Source organism: Microtus oregoni, unplaced genomic scaffold (genome assembly GCF_018167655.1).
Source record: "Microtus oregoni isolate MIOR12 unplaced genomic scaffold, Mior012 000054F_ref0000373, whole genome shotgun sequence".
In the NCBI taxonomy this organism is placed as follows: domain Eukaryota; kingdom Metazoa; phylum Chordata; class Mammalia; order Rodentia; family Cricetidae; genus Microtus; species Microtus oregoni.
The window spans coordinates 4703415-4723947 of NW_024543830.1; the positions used below are offsets into that span (position 1 = coordinate 4703415).

General features: G+C 42.6%; 1 protein-coding gene across 4 annotated transcripts in view; it reads right to left on the minus strand.

Moving 5' to 3' along the window:
* LOC121437856 (Golgi pH regulator) overlaps positions 1-20533 on the minus strand; it is a 40310-nt gene that overhangs the window by 15462 nt on the left and 4315 nt on the right. The window contains exons 2-7 of one of the 4 annotated variants that reach the window (XM_041637947.1): positions 12810-12869; positions 11473-11576; positions 8344-8450; positions 7861-7962; positions 6179-6299; positions 4995-5075 (exon numbers count right to left, since the gene is read on the minus strand). In XM_041637947.1, coding sequence (XP_041493881.1) covers positions 4995-5075; positions 6179-6299; positions 7861-7962; positions 8344-8450; positions 11473-11576; positions 12810-12869 — 575 coding nt within the window. Of the gene's footprint in view, positions 1-4994; positions 5076-6178; positions 6300-7860; positions 7963-8343; positions 8451-11472; positions 11678-12809; positions 12870-20533 lie in introns of those variants that run through there. The other 3 variants (XM_041637949.1, XM_041637948.1, XM_041637951.1) reach the window with 3 other exon arrangements.

The window sequence follows — 20533 nt, forward strand, 5'->3', positions numbered from 1 at the left end:
GCCCGGCTTGTTTTTTTTTTTTTTTAAAGAAAGCTAGATCATATTCTAGTTACTCTACCACCCTAATTTGTACCAGGAACTTATGTAAGTCCTGTTTTCTGTATCCTTACCAACTAGCATTCTGTATTATACCATTAAAACATGTTCATTTGTCTGTGTATGTGAGTAGTCTGTGTGTATGTGTGTGTGCATGTGAGTGGATATGTGTATATGTGAGAGGGTCTCTGTGTATATGTGTGTGTGCATTTGAGTGTCTCTGTGTGCATGTGAGTGTGTCTTGTGTGAATCTGTGCATGTGAGTGTGTGTGTGTGTGTATGTGTGTGTGCATGTGAGTGTGTGTGTGCATGTGAGTGGGTGTGTATGTATGTGCATATGAGTGCGTCTGTGTGTGTGCATGTGAGTGGGTGTGTGTGTATGTGTGTGTGCATGTGAGTGGGTCTGTGTATATGTGCGTCTGTGCACGTGAGTATATCTGTGGGGTCCAGAAGAGGCGTCAGATCCCCAGAGCTGGAGGTATAGGCGGTTATAAGCTGAGGTGGTGACAGGAATAGAGCATGGATTCTATGCATTTATAGATGTGCTCTTAATTGCTGGGCCACCTCTCCAACCCACTGTCACCAAGTTTTATCTGAGTCATCCTAACTTACCATTAACTGCATGTCCATAGAGGCTACTACTATGTCACAGCCACCATGCTGACATAATGACATCCAATGTTAGTTGCCTGCATTCTGACTGTACTGTTTTTTTTTTTTTTAATGTGAACTTCGGGAGTCTTTCCTCAAACACTTTCTCCCTGCCTGTAGCTTTTCTTTCCTTCTTTTTCACACAGTACTCTGTTTTTGTTGTATGGACTGTATTTTAGGGGCTAAATATTAGAATTTTTGCTTATTTCTAGATCTCAAAGATTTTTCCCCCTAAAAGTTTTGTTGTTTTATACTGTACATCTAAGTTCAAGGTCTGTTTGAATTCATTTTTCTACATACTGTGAAACTTAGATTCAGGTTTTACCAGAGGAGGGAAAGGCTGTGGGTTTACTGTCTCAGAATCCTTTGGTAAAATACCTGCCTCCATTGAACTTTTTCTGAATCTGTATTTTTGTAGTAACTCCTTATTGCTTCCACTAATTAATATCGTATTTTCCTTTATTCCTTTGAATGGACCTATGCTAACTGTGTTCAAGTCTTAGCTAAACGTTCATCATCTGGGCCCATATGAAGTTATTGCCTATTTTGTATGCTGAAATGCTCAGTTTCATTCCCTCAGAGCTGAGTCTAGACTTTCTGATGGAGACTTGTTCTGGTAGACATGTGTGACTGTGGGAACCCCCACCACCCCGCCCCAGTACTGTAAGTTCTGGCTAAAGTCCACAGCGCCTGCTAAGGACATCAGACAAATTCTGTAGCCACATTTGAGGACTTTCTGTGGTTCCTCTCCTTACAGCCTCCTAAACTTCTGACCATCAGTCCTGAGCTCTACCTTCTCATACGTGATGCCCAAAGGCTTTCCCTTCCTGTCATCCAAGTGTGTGCCCAGCCTGCACAAACCTCAGGCAGCCATTCAGGCAGAGAAAACTTGCAAATCTAGGAAGCGTGTGACTATCAGTGACAGCTTCTTGGGCTCTGGAGATTTCTGTGTATGTACTGTTGAGTGGCTAGGCAGGATCTGGTGGCGCTAACATTTAGATTATGGAGCGTGGCCCCTCTAGCATCCCTGGTTCCAACGCTTCACTTTCATTTTCCAGGTATTCTGCTAATTTGAACTCCATGGAGCACACTCAGACAATAAAGCCAGAAGCTTCTAGCAGTCACTTAATATTCTTCTCAATTTTATTTTTTTAACCAGTGTTCATTTACCAGTGACTTCAACTTTTTAAGACTCCCTGCAGAAGCAATTGCTTGACTCACACTGTCAGTCCCGGAGGTTCCCTCGACGACGGATTTAAAGCATTGAGGGTCGGGACTTAAGTTTCACTCAGATGCATTTTGTCCCCATCCGCGTCAGCCTAGTGGCACCCGACTCCACACAGAGGCTAAGACCTTTCCTGCCTTGTTCCATGTTTCCCCCGCCCCATCTTGTCCACACCAGATACTGTTCTTGCAGGCCACTGTGCTGTGCTCCCCCACTGTTAAATCTACAGTGGCTTCTGGCCACTGCTCCTCCCCGGCTACAGGTATTTGCCAAAAGGTTAGTCTACATTGTACTAAGTGCCCAGCCCAGTGTTGTTGGCCGTTTTCATGTCCCTTAGCTCCAGTGGGAGAAGCCTGTGCTAACCAAGTGCAGCTGGGAGGCCAGTTCCTCTGAGAACCTGTTTGGTTAAGTGATTCTTACAGGACCCAAACCGCCCCTGATCCAGACCAGACAGGTTATAGAAGAACTGGATAACAATGTGCCTGAGTCAGAGCCAATTCCTCACCACAACTAGTTTAAGACAGGTGAGGGTCCGTCTACAACTGCCTGAGGTCTGATTCTATCTTAAATATCAGTTGTGTCTTTTCGTTAACAGAATATCACAAAAGGGAAAATAACCTTGGGGACCAAAATAATATAATTCATATATATATATGTATGATGGAGGAAGGTCATTGGTTAAAAAAATAAAGAAACTGCTTGGCTGGCCCTCATAGGTTAGAACACAGGTGGGTGGAGAAAACAGAACAGAATGCTGGGAGGAAGAGAAGTGAGCTCAGACTCGACAGCTCTCCTCTCGGGAGCAGATGCCTCAGAAGAGACGCCATGCCCCGCTCCTGGACAGACACACGCGATGAAGCTCCAACCCAGAATGGATGTAGGCTAGAATCTTCCCGGTAAGCGCACCTAGCTGTGCTACATAGAATATTAGAAATGGGCTAGTCTAGATGCGAGAGTTAGCCGAGAAGAGGCTAGATAGATATGGGCCAAGCAGTGTTTAAATGAATACAGTTTGTGTGTTGTTATTTCGGGCATAAGCTAGTAGGCGGCCGGGGTACTGGGAACGCAGCCCCGCCGCTTCCTATTACTACATATGTATGTATGTATATATATATATATATATATATATATATATATATATATATCGAATAGTCTTTTTATTTTTTTACATTTCTATAGATATATGTATGAAATATAAGTGACATGTATGTAAGTAAAGTAAGCGTACAGCCACATGTCTACCTTCCAGACTTCAGTAAAGACATGTACAGACGGAGACAAGCATTACTCAGTGAGCTGGAGCTGTTCTTGTCATTCTGATGTCTACTGCTGTCTCCTCCACTACGGCTTCTCTGATGTGACTATGGCTCAAAACACAGAAATGTGCTGAAGGAAGGAAGAAGAAACACAGAACTACTTGTCAATTCAAAACTGGTCACATGTGGATAATGGCTTTAATAAAGACAGCAGCCTAAGAAGCTTCATGAATGTGTGGTATAGTGTCTAGCAGAGACTGTTTCCTAAAGATAAAAATAAATGAGCTTATGGAAACCAAGTGATTATTCTAGATTATCAATAAGCTCAATATTTGCCTTTGCTAGTTATGACCCACTCTTCTTAGAGGCTGCTTCTCCTTTCTGCTGTGTGTGAGACAAGGCTCTGCCACGTGGTCCATGCTCACTAATGCACACTTGTATCCTTTTCAGGCTCTCAATTCCTGATTCTCCTGCCTATCTCACAAATGTTGGGATTACAGGCATGTGCCAACGCACTTGTCTTATTTCTTCTTTTTTTTTTTTCTGCATGAGGAAACACAGGCACAAAGACACAGTGCCTAATTCAAGATCATATTATAAGGTATGACAGAAGATTCAAATGAAGATAGTTTGATTTCAGAGAGCTTTTCAGGCTCACTACGACACAAATTTTTATAAATATGCCACTCTGAAAACATGTATGGCAGCAGTACTCTTTTGGGCAATTTTTTTTTAATATTTATTTATTTATTATGTATACAATATTCTGTCTGCACGTATGTCTGCAGGCCAGAAGAGGGCACCAGACCTCATTACAGATGGTTGTGAGCCACCATGTGGTTGCTGGGAATTGAACTCAGGACCTTTGGAAGAGCAGGCAATGCTCTTAACCTCTGAGCCATCTCTCCAGCCCTCTTTTGGGCAATTTTTATGTAACTTTTTGGTGTGTGTGTGTTTCCTCATACTGCATTCCATTGTAGACTCTCAGAGTGAATATAATTCAGAAGACACAAGATTCAAAGAAGTTCCCCTTATAGTTCACAGAAGTGCTGAGCAACTGCTGGAGGCAGGAGTGTGTGCGTGTATGCATGCGCATGCATGCAGACGGATGCTCTTTGGTAGAGAACTGCCTTAAGCTGCAGGGCTGGGGCTCCACTGTTAGAACTTGCATGAGGTGTCACTCACACTGGAATGGCTTTTCAGTGATGTAAACGCCCAAGTCACTCACGCTCCTGTGGATCCCACTAAACTCCCAGGCTCACCAGGCTGGACTTGGCTGGACTCCTCTCTGCTCTGTCACCGCCCTCTCTAGCTGGGGCAGACAGGAAAACATTGTAACAAAAATAAAAACAGCAAAGGCTACAAGACTTAAAGGAGTCTTAGGTAGTTGGAGAAAAATAAGTGAAAAAAAAATTCCAGGTCAAACAAGGAAAGGTTTGTAAAAACTGTAGGACAACAGCCTTAGAGTACCTGTCCTTGTCCTCTGCACAGTGACATTAAAAAATTGAGTGAAAAAACAAATGAAAAAAATAAAAAAAACCTCCAAATATCAACATTATTTTAACAAAGGATCTAAAGGGAAGAGTTGAAAATCAGAAAGCAGAACTTGAGAATGTCTTCATCTGAGCGAGACTGGCTCTTTGGTGGTACATCACCCTGCAATGGACAAGTAAGAAGGCACCTGGGCTCTCTACAGCAAGCACAGCCCTGTGGTGGAGACAGTAAGAAGGCGCCTCCTACAGTGAGCACAGCCCTGCAGTGGAGACAGTAAGAAGGTGCCTGGGCTCTCTACAGCGAGCACAGCAAGCACAGTGTGCTGGCCTCACCTTTTCTTTTTGCTTATGATCATGTCCATGGTCTGCAACAGCCGCCGTTCCAGGGCCAGGATATCCGTGTCAGTCACGTTCCTGCAATGAGCAAAAACTGAGCCAGGTTTTGGGGTCCCATCCATGCACATCATACAAACCATCTGGTGAATCATAAACCCCAATTGCTACTCAACAATTCAAGGGCCTGCTTTTCTGGAAAATATTAAATGATTCCATTAGGCTAAAATGCTTGTAGTGTTGCTTCTTATAGCTAAGTTTTCGGTTGTCCTAAGCAGTAGAGGGTACCCTGAGCCCTCACAGTCTTTCTTATTTCTTAGCCTTGACCCAGACACATTTAAAATGTTTAGTGGCTAGAAAGCTGGTTTGAGGTTAAGAGTACTGGGCAGGCAGTGGTGCATATCTTTAATTCCAGCACTTGGGAAACAGAGGCAGGCAGATCTCTGTGAGTTCAAGGCAGGCCTGGCCTACAGGGTGAATTCCAGGGTAGCCAGGGATACACAGAGAAACCCTGTCTTGAAAAGGAAAACAACAAAAAGCAAAACAAAACCTGAAAAACAAACCAACAAACAAACTTGAGGGGTCAAAAAAAGGAAAAAAGGAGTAGGGCCCCTCCTGCAGAGTGGCCAGTTTCTGCCCTCTCTGTGGTGGCGCACAGGTCTGTAACTCAGTTCCAGAGCAGCAGCTGAGGCTCTGTGGGCACCAGGTGTACACATATGCACATGCATATACACAGGAACTTATATACATAAAATATTTTAAAATGTTTAAATTGGCGATGTCTTCTACTATTCGATGTTAAGGAGGAACCAATTTACGGAAGTTGGGAGATGTCCACACTGTTGTCCACACTGTTGCCCACCGGAAACACGCATTTAAATAGCATGGTACAGGGGCATGAAATTTGCCACTTAAAAAATAAAGGAGTTGGATGTGGTGGCACATGCCTGTAATCCCAGTGTCCGGGGCTTGAGGTCAGAGAATCTAACTTAAACTTAAGCTATGTGTGGAGTTGCTGTTTCCTAAGAAATGAGAAAAGACTTGTAAGGAAGGTGTCTGATAAGCACCCATGGACACAGAGGAAGGATAAGAAAGCAGTCCTAGATCTAATATGTATTAAAGATGTGGCATGACACACATGTTCCAGGAACAATGAACCAGGAAGGAAATGAAGTATGCATTACCTAAGGAAGTAGGACATGTATGTGTACGGGCAGTTGACGGCACCAAATCCGGACAGCAGAGCCATGAGCGTCACCCCGATCACGCCCACCCGGCTGATGAGCTGTTCTATGGACAAGATCCCTAAAAACATCCAAACACATCAAGGCCAGGCAACACACACGGAGTGGCTGTCACCTGCACCACGAAAGCTAACATTACTTAAAATATCAACCAGTACGTGTAGCCCAGTACAACTCGTGCTTTAGATTCATTTGTTATGCATGAGTGTTTTGCCTATGAGTATACCTGCTGCCTGCAGAGGTCAGAAGAGCACTGGATCCCCTGCAACTGTAGTTCCAGACGGTTGTGAATCACCACATGGGTGTTGGGAACCAAACCCAGGTCCTCCGCAGGAGCATAAGTGCTTCTAACCACTGAGCCAGCTCTCCAGCCGACAAGCATTACTTTTAATTATTAATGACAGGCTGCTGAACTCCTGTGCTTATTATTTGAAATGCTGCAACAGATACTGCTATTTATGTTTAAATATACTTAGTTATGCAAACTGTGCTTCTGTTAAAATTGGTTTTTATTTCTTTATTAATTCGCTTTATTTGTTTGCATGCACCAGACCACAGCACACATATGGTTAGAGGGGATGTGGCAGATAGTGATCTCCTTCCACCATGTGGATCCCAGAGATGGAACTCGGGTCGATGCCTTTGACAGCCGATGCCTTTGACTTCTGAGCCATCTCACTGAATGGCTATGTGCTTTCAGAAACTATGTGTTTCCTCTGACCCAAATGAAGGAAAACTTTTCTTCCCCAAATCCAAGCTACCAGGTCATGTGAACACATGGAAGGAGGTTGGGAGGTGTGCGGACTGCAGACTCTGGTGCCGTGGAAGGATGGGAGGTGTGCAGACTGCAGACTCTGATGCACTCGGCATCTATCCAATCCTTTTCCAGCTTTCCCCCTCTGTACTAGGATCTGGGAAGCACAAAGTTCTTTCATTCCCAGGCTTTCTTGAGACTAAGGCTCAAATGTTTGTAGGTTTCACCAAACTGGCATGCCCATGTGGACATGAACAGTGCAGGGGTGGTGAGCGGCTGGGCAGAGGCTCTGTGCTGGCTCAGTGGGTAAGAGCGCTTGCTGCCAGGGCTAATGACCTGAGTTTGATCTCTGGGATCCACATGGCAGAAGGAGAGAACTGACTCTCGAGAGATGTCCATTGACCTCCACTTTCAAGAAAAAGAAAACAAGGGTCTATCAGAAAGGCATGCTCTTGAAGAGAACAGTGACACCCAGGCACCCCTCTTCCTTCTCTGCATTTCTCGGTGTCATGAAGGGTGTCTCCTTTGCCACGAGCTCCCACTATAATGCACTTTTTTGCAATAGACCCAACAGGCCAAGCGCCCACTGATGAACCTCCAATGCTGTGAGTCACAATAAATCTTTCTTGTTTTAAGTTAATTAATTCTTGCGACAGTAACAGAAAGCTGACTGGCAATCACGCATGCTCTATAATTCCTATGCAGCCAAACTAGCGTTCGATGCCCTTGGAAAGAAGGAAGAATTTTATTTTGAAGCCAAATACTTTTGAGAGAAATATCTTGCTGTATTTCCCACAATCAAAGTTTGAAGGGTTATTTTTCATTTCTAATTAGAAGACGGAACAGCCATGCTTCCCACTGTACTCACCATGCTTTGGGCTGAGAATGGGAAACGGATCGCCCAGCTTCCAGAAGAAATACATGAAGGTCAGCCATAGGAGACAGGAGAAGAGCAGGCGCTGCTTGTGCACTGAGACGGGAACGAGGCTGTCAGGAGGACAGCTACTAAACAGCCCATCACACACGTAACTAATATGCAAATACCGGAACTTCACATATTGGTCATATTCCTTTTCTTTTCCCAACTCCCCCAAACCCTCCCCCTCATTAGAAAAATGTTGCTAAAATTACAGTGTGGATGAATTGAAGGGAACATCATAGCAGAAGCAGAAATTAATCTCTGGCAGGAGACACAATCTATTTTTTCAGACAGAACTCATCTTATGACTGCTTTAAGATGCTGGTGTCCCCAGTCACCATTATAAAAACAGACAAGTGAGGCTGTCTGTGATCTACTCCCAACAGCATGCATCCCAGGCTAGGTGCTGACATAAGGAGGCAAAATACTCACAAAGTTGGATGTTACTCACGATAAAATAACCAATGTAGAAAGGGACCATGAAGACCAGGATGAGCAGAATCACACACAGATTCATCTTCCAGTGGAAGTAACGGGAGCTGAAATCAATGTCAAAGTCATTTGGAGGGCAGGTTGGCAAGTCCATTCTGTTAGTGTTCCAAAGACCCCTGCTCTTGGAGCCAACACTGAACACACTCCATCTACTCAGCCAACTAGACTGTTACACAGCTGGGCGCCTGTACTCCCAGCACTTGGGAGGCAGATTCAAGAGAATCTTTGTGAGTTTGAGGCTAGCTTGGTCTCACATAGTGAGTTCCATGACAGCTGGGGTTACGGAAAGATACCCTGTTTTAATCCTTCCCCCCTCCTTGGTGGTTTATGCTTATAATATCAGCATTTAGGAAGAGGAACTAGGACTATGAATTCAAGGCCAGCTTAGGTGACATCATTGAAATCCTGTCTTGCAAGAAAACAAGAAACAAAACCAATAAAAATTTCTAAATGGTACATGACCATCTTAACCTGAGATTTTCATTTTAAAAAGTAAGAATGTTAATACTTCAGTCATGCTCCTAGGCAATATGGATAACATAGATTTTAAATGTAATAAGAATGATAGTAATAATAAATAACAACAACAATAATAGATGTGGAACATCATTTTAACTACGTAAAGATGTGTTACACTTATTTTACCTTGCTGCCTAAGGCACCTGATTGGTCTAATAAAAAGCTGAATAGCCAATAGCTAGACAGGAGAAGGGATAGGTGGGGCTGGCGGGCAGAGAAAATAAACAGGAAGACTCTTGAGAATGAGAGAAGGATGAGGAGGAGAACAAGGGAGAAAGAGAGAGACATGGCTGAGGCAAGAAGCCAGGCCAGATATGAGAAACACTGAAAGTAAGATATACAGAAGGAGGGAAAAGTTAAAAAAAAAATCCCTGAGGTAAAAGGTAGATAAAGAGAAATGGCTAATTTAAGTTAAAAGAGATAGCCAGAAACGAACCCAAGCTAGGTTGGGAGCTGGCCGGTGGCCCCCCTAAAACCCTGGTACAAACAGAATTAAAGGAAAGCTTAGTCCTACACACTTATAATTCCAGGACTTGGGAAGTAGAGGCAAGAAGACACAAAATCAGCCTTTGTCACATAGTAAGTGTGAGGCTGTCCTGGGCTACATGACACCCTGTCTCAAAACCAAACCAAAACAGGGCTGGTGAGATGGTTCAGTGGGTAAGGGCATTTGTGCCAAACCCGATGACCAAAGTTTGATTCCTCAGACCCACATTATAGAAGGAGAACACTGAGCCCTGAAAGTTGTCCTCCAGCTTCCACATATATGCAGGGACCTATATTTATGTGCCCCTCCCCAATAAATAAATGTAATAAAATTAAAATAAAAATTATTAAAGGAAAAATATATGTTAATAGCAATTCTGAGGTAATAAAGACTCAAATACTTTCATAGTTTGATCTAAATATTTGACATGCACAACTCTCATTAATATTTATAATATACATTTTATCTATTAAAATTTTTATGCAGGGCATAGTGGCACACATCTTTAATCCCAGTACTCAGAAGGAAGAGGCAGGTAGATCTTTATGAGTCTGAGGTCAGCCTGGGATATATAAGTCCCAAGCTAGCCAGGGCTATATAGTGAGATCCTCTCTCTAAATAAATAAGTAAAAAGTAACTCCAGTGCCAGAGGATCTGATGCCCTCTTCTGGCTAATCTGGGTACCAGGCATACACATGGCACACTTAACATGCACACAGGTAAAAGCACTGATACACATAAGAAAAGTGGTCACATGTTTTAGCTGGTCTTTTTAACAGGAAATAAAGTGATGTTCTCTTGAAATAAAAAAAAAAAAAGGATCCAAATAATCCTCTGCATGTGAACAGGATGCCTACATCCTCTACCTAGAGGTATGTCAAAGGAATACTCACTCAGAGGCAAAATTCTCTTCTGAAAGTTATTCTGAATCTAGTGAATGCAAAACAGACCACGTGATCAAGGTCCACATTTCTGTCCACAGAATGTTGGTATGAAGAAAGAGATATAGCAGCATACATGTTTCGGCCTAAACAAAGCCCGTCTGAAAAATAAACCTGAACCGGACTTGAGCAGCGCTCATTCCTGCGCTCTAAGGTAAATTGAGGAATGCGAGAAATGCGCACTAAAGACAGACCATTTCTGACGGGAAAGACAGACCGTTTCTGACAGGAAAGGATTACCATGGGTTGCGAGTTTGGGGATACAATGCACCACAAACAGCAGGTGTGCTCTTCCCATGACTACCGCTCAGCTCTATAGTCAGTGAACCAGGGCCCCTGCACCTAGCAACTTTCACAATGAGGTTTCACTGGGGCAGGACTGTACTTGTTTGTTTCCGCACCGCTTACAGCGCTTCTGCTTTACAACGGCAGATCTGAGTGTTATGGAAGACATCCCACAGCTTACAAAGTCTGAAATATTTAAGAATATCTAGTGTTTCACAGAAACGTTTGCTAAATTCTACCAAAAGGTAAAATGTCTATGTTATGAAATGCAATCTAGCAAACAGCATAAAAATTACTTGTCCATCCTCTGTAGCTCATCCAGACAAGGTTTGGATTACTATAGAACAAAGCTGGAGTAGGAGTCACGACTACAGCCAAGCCCCAGGAGGGATTTTAAAAAGACATTTTCAAACCATTCTCAGTTCAATCCACCTGACTATGTGTAAAATTAACCGGGGTGGGTAAGATAGACGAACTGGAGATCAGTCTTCCTTGAAGTCCTTGAATTTTGATCTTTTCAAGTGGTGGCCAAGTTGGGGGCGTGACTAGCATTTGGTCAGAGTCTGAGAATCAGAAAGCTGCTGGAGTGAAGCCCAGGTCAGAGACTCCCATGGCCTCATGCTCAGGGGGTTCTGCAGAGCTAATGGTCAGGGCAGTTTCCCCTGGAGACGTCTTGGTGAACCCGTTACTAGGTAATCATTTTTGGCGATCACTGCAACTCCCGAGACTAACCTCTAGCCGCATGGTAGGTAATTCCACCATGACATCCAGGTGGCTCATCTACTGCAAATGGAGGGCCATGCACTTCCGGGGAAAGGATGTCGGGCCGGCACTCACCTGCTGTTCAGAACTCCCAGGATTTCAAAGATGATAAGCTCAAACATGGTGCAGGAAAACGCAAAGGTCACGGAGAAGATCACCTGCACAACGTACTGCCGCACCTGTTAAAAGTCGGATGCCAAGCCGGTCATGTGCTTCCCTGACATTCTGAATGCAGAGTCTTCCGACGGCGAGTCTGAAAACCCGTGTTCAATTCTGCAGTCTGAGGCAGAAACTTGGGTTACACGATTGAAGCGGGCAACACTTAGGACTCATGGCCGCCTCTTACCGGAATCTTCTCGTGGTTGGGGAATTTAAAGCACAAAGGACGAAATGACTGGGTCACAAGCAGCATTTAGATGCCCGATGTCAATGACAGAAAGGGAAAAGGTCTGCACGCATGGTTAAAGTTAACAGTTCTTCAACACTGTTGAGCTCACATAGGCTCTAGAATTTTCCTGAGAGGCCTTAGAACATACAGATTCTCTAGAATCCTGGGCTCTTCCAGGCACTTCCTAAAACTCCCGAGGAGGCTTAATAACGAACATCTTAGAAATGCCTCCAAAGTGTCCAGATAACTAAGTAGTGAAATTATATTAGAAAATGGCCAGCATAGGATATGAATCCAAGGCTTAAACAAAACAAAACAAAAACTAGAGTAGCTTTGGGATTTGCGTGTTGACTTAACCTTGAAGGCTGGCAATTGTGGACTAAAAGGGTACAACCCAGGCATTAGAAATTAAATTTCCTCTTGAAAATAAGCCTCTGCTTTCGGGGTATACGGCACCCAAATGACTAAAGATGCTCTTCCTGGTTCTTAAGTTTTTTGTTGTTATTTTTGTTTTTGGTTTTAAATCACCCAAACCAGTAGGGCCTTGTGGTACATGCCTGTAATCCCACTACCACTTGGGAGGTTGAAGCAGGAGGATTGCTATGAGTTACTGGTCAGCCTAAGCTATATAGGGAGTCCCAGGCCAGCCTGAGTTACATAGCAAGACCCAGTTTCACAAACCTGTGATAAGTAAGTTAGTAAGGAGATAGATAATAAATCTATTTGTGAAGCCTGGCTGTAGTATGTAGTTTCAGAATTGCACATTATTGATTGGCACAGGTTTTCTATCTGAGGAAGTGAACACAATCTTTTTGTTTGATTTTAAAGATAGGGTTTCTCTGTGTATTCCCTATCTGTCCTGAAACTTACGCTGTAGACTAGGCTGGTCTTGAACTGAGACAAGCTTGCCCCTGCCTCCTGAGTGTACCACCACTGCCCGGAAAGGTTTTTTTGTTTTTTTTCATGGAATCATTTCTCTTGTTCCATTCTAAACAAACTAAAGCATAAAATGGTTTCTTCTCACCTCATAGTCCTTAAACAACTGGCGCATGAAGAAAAGCCAACCGAATCCAAAAAACAGTATCTAGGGGAGAAGAAAGACAAAATGTCAAGATCCATCTTCTTTTGACAAATGCCTCATAGAGATTATTTTATGGTAAAATGTCTGATAGCTAGACAGTTATTTTTAGAGATTAAAAATGAGACCTACTTATGACATTGGAAAGAAACACTTAGATGCTCTTAGAATTTTTAAATTATACATTGTACAGAATGAGTTTTAAGGTAGACAAAAATGAAAATACATATATATTCCCATAATGCTATAAACCAATTTATAACCTAGAAAAGTCGGCAAACAAAGGCTCTACTCAGTGTTTGGCCACGGGCCATATGCTAACTAAGCAGAATGTCAAGCTTTCACAGAAACAGAGCTATTTATTCCCCAGAAAAAGAATCCCGGGGCATTTATGCTCCTTTCAACTTTCCTAAATGAGCATGAAGCGTTTCTGGTATAGATCAATCCCAATCCCCACTTGTCTGATTACCTGTTACCCACACGTACAGGAAAAACCAGTCAATTGGCAGTTACTTTTATATACCGATGATAATTGCTGACAACAGCCCATCCAAGCCCTACTGAACCATACCATGTCCACCTCATTTGTCTGCTCAGTAGCCTGCTTCCACAGAGTACACCTATTTGCTGTGGGATGTCTTTCTGTATGCCTTAATATGTGCTGCGCTCACTGGTTGATAAATAAGCTGCTTTGGCCTATGGCAAGACAGGATAGAGAGAGGCAGGTAGTCCAAGAGAAGGGTAGAGTCTGGGAGATGCAGCCAGCCAGTCGCCAAGGAAGCAAGACATGTAGAAAATGAGGTAATATGCCATGAACCACATGGAAAAGCATAGAGAAGAAATATAGGTTAATCTAAATATAAGAGCTAGCTAGTAATAAGCCTGAGCCATTGGCCAGACATTTACAAGTAATAGTAAGCCTCTGTGTGGTTATTCAGAAACTAGCAGGTGGGAGAGAAACCTCCATTTATGCCTGTTATCTGCTGATGCCAGCATCCTGTACCTGAGTTAGGGGTTCAATCATTCTTTTCCTACACCTTATACCTTCCAAGCTGACAAATACTGTAAAAACTATAACTATGGAATGAACTGAGCATCCAGGGCATGTCTTAGTACTGTTCTGTCATCAAAGCAGGAACAGAAACAGAGGGCCAGCAGTGCCCAAACCACAGTTTAGGGTTTGTTTGTTTGGGTTTTTTTTTTTTTTTTTTTTTTTTTTTTTTTTTTTTTTTTTGCTCCGAGACAGGGTTTCACTATGCAGCCCTGGCTGTTCTGGAACTCACATTGTAGACCAGGCTAGCTTCAAACTCACAGAGATCCACCTGCCTCTGCTTCTCAAGTGCTAGAAGATGTGTACCATCTCTGCCTGGTCCCCAGTTCTTAAAATAACATGTAAAAACTAAAAGACCACAGGTAAAGAAAGCTGCTACTCAGAAAGAAACAAATGCAGCAGGTCCTGCTAGCCAATCAGAAACTGTGCCTTTGCATGTTGCATAAGAACACACACACAAGACCTACACAGGCTTAAACCAGACAAAGTCCTAGCGCTGAGAAGGGGACGCGGACATACAGTCCCACCCCTAATGAAGAAGCTATTTGCAATTTACACCTGCTGGAAAAGAGAAAGTAAGTTTTCTCTAATGGAGGTAACGGGTGTATCAGCCACACTCCAGGGCCATGCTCAGGAATAATTGGCCAACACAAAACCGGCTCCATGCTTTGTTGTGTTATTTTTTGTCTCACTGGTTTTGAGAGAGCAAACATGCTGTTGGGAGAGTAGGGAGGTGAGGAAGATATGGGAAGAGCTGGGGAGGAGAGAGAATATGATCAAAACATATTGTATGAAAAATTATTAAATAGAAAAGAAAAAGCATGAGGTCCTGGCTGATGAGTCCCAATAAGCTGATTCTCATTAGATGTCACCAGGAAGATGTCACACTCCACAGTGTTCTGCAAGTCCACAGCAGGAGGAGCGCTCACTGAGGAACCAGTCTATGAGAGCAGGGGACGAGTGAGCCAATGCTGACAGCAACAGCTGCGCAGTCCCAGACGCAACAATAACCAGCTAGAGACAGGGTCACTTGCCAGTGGCCACGTCAGAGGAGCAGCAGTGAGGCGTCACCCCACCAGGAGGAAAATCCCCGATGGGTGAATCTCGGCTGGGTAAGGCCCCAAGACCAGAGTAGCTTTTGCTTCTGCTGTGCCTTTACATGTTTGCCGCTGCCATTTTCTCTGGTATCTGGGATGGTGTGAATGGGTGTGGGGAGAGCCCCACTCCCTGTAATGTGTGTGTTTATCTCATGGATTCTGAAAATGCCTGTTCTGCTGGGCATTTTTACCTGTGAATTATTATGAAGATGATTTCTTCCTAAGCTGTACTGTCTAACTGATAATGTTAGTTTACATAGAGTTTTGATGATAAAAAATAAAACAAGGAAGTGTTACACAGCTAGACACATGAGTTTCTTTGAGGAGCTGTAAAGACTGTGGCTCAGGTTAATGATTAGGGAAAACAACTGAGTCCCGTAGCCCAGTTAGTTGAAATTCTTCTAATCTCAATGTTGGGAGGTGTGTTCACAGGTTTTGGAGCTAAACACAGCTGAAATAAAGCTTTGAAAGTAACTTCAAGTTAACTAAGATGTTTTGTCAAATAGCTTTGAGGTGAAAAGCCCAACAAGACAATGCAAAGTTTTAGAAAGGCACAAGGTTGAGTGAGGAACTCTCTAAGGTCAGGGAAGAAGAGCAGAGCAGCCCAGTTACCAGTAGCTGACGTGCCTTTCCTGCTAGGACTGGTTGATGACCAAAGGGGCTGATTAACTCCTTGTACCTATTTCTGCCCTCAATCTCCTGATATAAGAAACTGTTGATGAATGGTATGTACCCTAATGATTTAAAGTAGAGCTGGCTGATTCCTTTTCATATACAAAAGTTTAGATTTGTGATTGCTTTAAGATTTCTTATATGCTTACCTTTTGAGAGTGATTGGCCCTTCTTTGTAACCTCACAAAGCAACCTGACAGTAAAGAATACCTTGCTTACACTGTCAGTCCACAACAAGCTAATTGAGTAAGAGTGTATGTAGGTTCTTGAGATAATTTGTTTTTCACCTGTAATATGTAAAATGCTTAATATGTAAGGGACATGGAAGACACGCTGCTTTTTACTTGTATTTATTGCAATTATTCACTTGTAAAACAGAATATAACCACATAGTAATTGTTATATTGCCTGAAAGATTTTTCTGGGGTGTATAAAAAAAGAAAAAGAATAAAGATAAAGTTAAAATGAAAAAAAAACCTCAAGAATGAAAGTGTTAGAAGAAAAGTATCAAAAAATGAGAGAAGGAAATCACCAGGAAAATAAAGAATAGAAAATGCAAAAGAAGAATAAAAGGAAAGTCTGAAGGAAACCATCAAGAGCGTGAGTGTCTTTCCCTAACCCCTCAGATAAAAGTCATAGTACCTGCTGAGTCAGTGGATTCCCTTTGGGCCCTGCGCTGCTGGAGGCTGGTCCCCCAGGCAGTAAAATCTCTGTGAAATCCTGATTCTGGGAACATGAATCACGTGGAATCAACCACCTGTACAGATAGTATGAACTGATCCAGTAACTCGCCAGGCAGCTCAGAGAAGAAAACACAGATAGAAACAAATAAAACAAACCAGACACGTTCAAGAGGTGGAAGGCAAACTGAGAAAGGAAGCAGTTCACAGGTTGGGTTTGGATGCTCAGGGCACAGAACTTCCTCTTAGAAAGATGGGGTTTGCAAGAGACACAAGATGATAATAAGCATTCAAACCCCAGGAAATCTCACAGAAGGGACCCAAATTCTGGGTCTTTGTATTCTGAAGACAAAGATGGGTTTCAAGAGCTAAATAAGAATGGAATACTAAAGATGAGAATTCTCAGCAGAAATTTTCTTCAAAGAAAGTATTGGAGGATTTAACGGCAAACTTACCCACAATACAGTCTGGGCTCTAATTCCCATTACCACCTCCATTCTTAAACATGCAGAAGTCAGAAGAAGAAAGCATTAGCTGCAGCCCTCACCATAGCTCAAGCATAGTCAGAACTAAGGAGGGGGAAATGCAGGAGGCTTTGTTAAAAACAGTTGAAACAAGAGACCGACACAGCCAGACAGCTGCTCTGGGAAGCAAGCAGTGAAGGGCAGCAGTCACTAGCACCACACCTCTGTCCCCCATGATTGTCACTGAAGACTCTGCTAACGCATCACATACAAGCATATACCAAAAAGATTACCCACACAATAAAACTGGCTTTATCTCCGAGATGCAGGGATGGTTCAACATACACAAGTCAGTAAGTATAATAAATAGCATAAGTGAACTTAAGGACAAAAATCACATGAATCATTTCAATCGACGCAGAAAAGTTCTTTAGCAAAATCACCTTTGTGATAAAAATCCTGCAAAGAGTAGGACTCAACAGAATGAAGGTTAATATGACAATGTGCATTAACCTCACTTTAAATGAGAAAAACTTGAAGCAAAGCCATTAAAACTGGGAATGAGTTATGACTGCCCACCATCCCCACTCTTTTTCACTATAGTTCACAAAGCATTAGCTGGAGCAATAAAGCAAGAGGAAAAAATTAAAGGGATACACATAAGAAAAAAAGTTAAATTATTTTTATCTGCAGATGGAATATCATATTTAAGAGATCCCACAAAGTCTACCAGAGAACTCTAGAAATGATTACCAATTTCAGCAAAGTGATAGGATAGAGAATAAACGTGTACAAATCAATAGCTTTTCTACAGATGAACAACAAACTCTGAGAAAGAGGTCACATGCACACTCCCATTCACAACAGCTTTAAAGGAAACAAGGTACTCGAGAATAACCAAGGACATGAAAGACCTCTACAGTGAAAGCTTTAATTTCTGAAGAAAGAGATTGAGAAAGACACTGAAAGTGAAAACACAGCCCACGGTCATGGACTGTAGAATTAAAATTGTGAAAATACCATTATGCCAAAAGCAATTTACAGGTTCAGTGTAATCCCAATAAAAAATTCCAATCTCATTCCTCACAGAAATATTTAAAAAGCTATCCTAAAATTTATTTGGAACCACAAAAGACACGGGATAGTCAAAGCAAAGCTGAGCAAAAGAACAATACTGAAGATATTACTATCCCAGACTTCAAGATCCATTACAGCGGTATAGTAATAAAAACAGTACGCTGCTGGCTCCGAAACCCATCTGTAGGCCAATGAATAGAATAAAACACTCAAACATATAAATATAGCCATATGATATTTGACAAAGATCCCAAAAACATACACTGGAGAAACAACAGCATCTTCAAATGGTGCTGAGGAAACTGGATGTTCACATGTGGAAGAATAAAATCAGACCCTTATCCATCACCTTGCACTAAAACTAAGTACAGATGAATAAAAGACCTCAATGTAAAACCTGAAACACGGGAACTGCTAGAAGAAAATACAAGCTGTGTCCTAAAGATGCAGGTGTAGGGAAGGACTTTCTGAAGAAGACTCCTTTGCCCAGGGGTTGAGGAAGACGACTGAACAGTAGGACTCATGAAAGTGAAATGCTTCTGCAAAACCTGGCCAACAACCAGGCGAAGAGGAAGCCATTGAGTAGGAGAGAATCTTGTCAGCTATGTATCCTGCAGAGGATTAATATCCAGAATATATAAAGAACTAAGAAAATAGAAACCTCCCCCAAAACACTGTTCTTAAAACGGATCTATACAGAGTTCTCAAAAGAGATGAAACCGCTAAGAAATGTCTCACAAGGTGTGCATCAATCTTAGCAACTACGGAAATGTCCTCTTTCCCCAGTCATGAGGGCTAAGGTCACAGAACAAGGAACAGCAAATGCCGAAGGATGCTGTAGGGAAAGGGGGACCCTCGCCCACTGTTGGTGGAATGGCAAATTGGTGCAGACTTTATGGAAACCAATACGGAAAATTCTCTATACTACTCCATGACATATGTCCGAAGACTCTACAGACGCTCAGCCATGCTCACTGCCTGTCTAATTCACAATAGTTAGAACATGGAAACAACATAAATGTCCTTCAACCGATGAAAGGATGATGAAAATGTGGAGTAGACAGACAGTGGAATTCAGCTGTAAGGAAGAGGGAACGCAGGGTATTTGCAGGTAAATGTGGTGTATACAGACAGTGGAATTCAGCTGTAAAGAAGAGGGAACTCAGGGTATTTGCAGGTAAATGTGGTGTATACAGACAGTGGAATTCAGCTGTAAAGAAGAGGGAACTCAGGGTATTTGCAGGTAAATGTGGTGTATACAGACAGTGGAATTCAGCTGTAAGAAAGAGTGAACTCATGGAATTTGCAGGTAAATGGAAAAAACCAGAAAATACTATATTGAGTGAGGAAAATCAGACAAAGAAAAACAAAACATGTTCTCTCTTATCTTTAGGCTCCTACTCAACTTTTCAGATGTGAACATATAACCTGGAGGAACCAGGCTAGTAAAAAGGCACTAGAGAGAACGATAGCAGAATAGGAACAATATGAAAGGGGAAAAGAGGAAAAAGGGCTTTAATTAGGAAGAAGTCAACACTGAAGGAGAAAGAGGGAGGAGAGACAAATAACTCCAAGGATGTTTGAGAGAGTCTTAAAGAAACATTATTCTATAGTTACCTAATATTACATATAATACATGTGTCTCCAAATCCGTCCATCCATCCATCCACCCATCCATCCATCCAAAAGGAAGTTAGGGGCTAGAGAGATGGTTCAGTAGTTAAGAGCACTGTCTGCTCTCCCAGAAAATCTGGGTTCAATTCCCAGCATCCACACGGCAGCTCATAACTGTTTGTGAGTCCAGTTCCAAGGAATCTGACACCCTCATATAGACATGCATATAGGCAAAACAGCAATGCACATAAAATAAATTATATTAAAATGAAGCTATGCCACTCTGACCGACAATGTTCCCCACAAGAGTCACAGACCATCTAATAAAAACCCAGCACCTGGCGTAAGAAACCTCCTTTCAAACTGTTGGTCGGCAAAGTCCAAAAGACTCCTGAAACAACAAGGCTGGTGCCCTTGGCAACCCCACTTGGAGGCTGGAGGGAAATGGAAATCCCCATTGCTGAAGAACCATGCACTTTAGACACAAGACTCGGATGATTAGAGCTGGATCTGATCTGAAAGTTTTATCCCTGACACGCACGTGCGCGCGCGCGCACACACACACACACACACACACACACACACACACCCCTTCTTTTCTTCTTGTATTGGTTGGGAATTTTATGAATAAAATTCTTTTCCGCCCTTCCTATTGACTGTAGCAGGAGTGAAAAAGCATGAGCAGGTCAGCACAAGCTATTCCAGCCTGTCCTTCCTGCCAACCCAACATCTACTTAGGCACAACTTCTCCCAGTTCTGGAGACATGTTCTTTCATATTGAGACTTCTGTGGTCCCAGACAGGAACTCTTCCCAGCTCTCTCTGCAGATAACCCCACAGGTCTTAGTGAATGCACTATGGCCTCCCAACCACAGATCAAGCATGCTTTCTGTACAGTCATATATATTTTCCCCTATCAAGGCACTGAGCACATGGTTTTATAATGCTTGATGAAATGCATTTCAAATTAAAAGCTGTCACAATAAGGATTAGGGTTGGCTGCTTGCTCTTTGTAC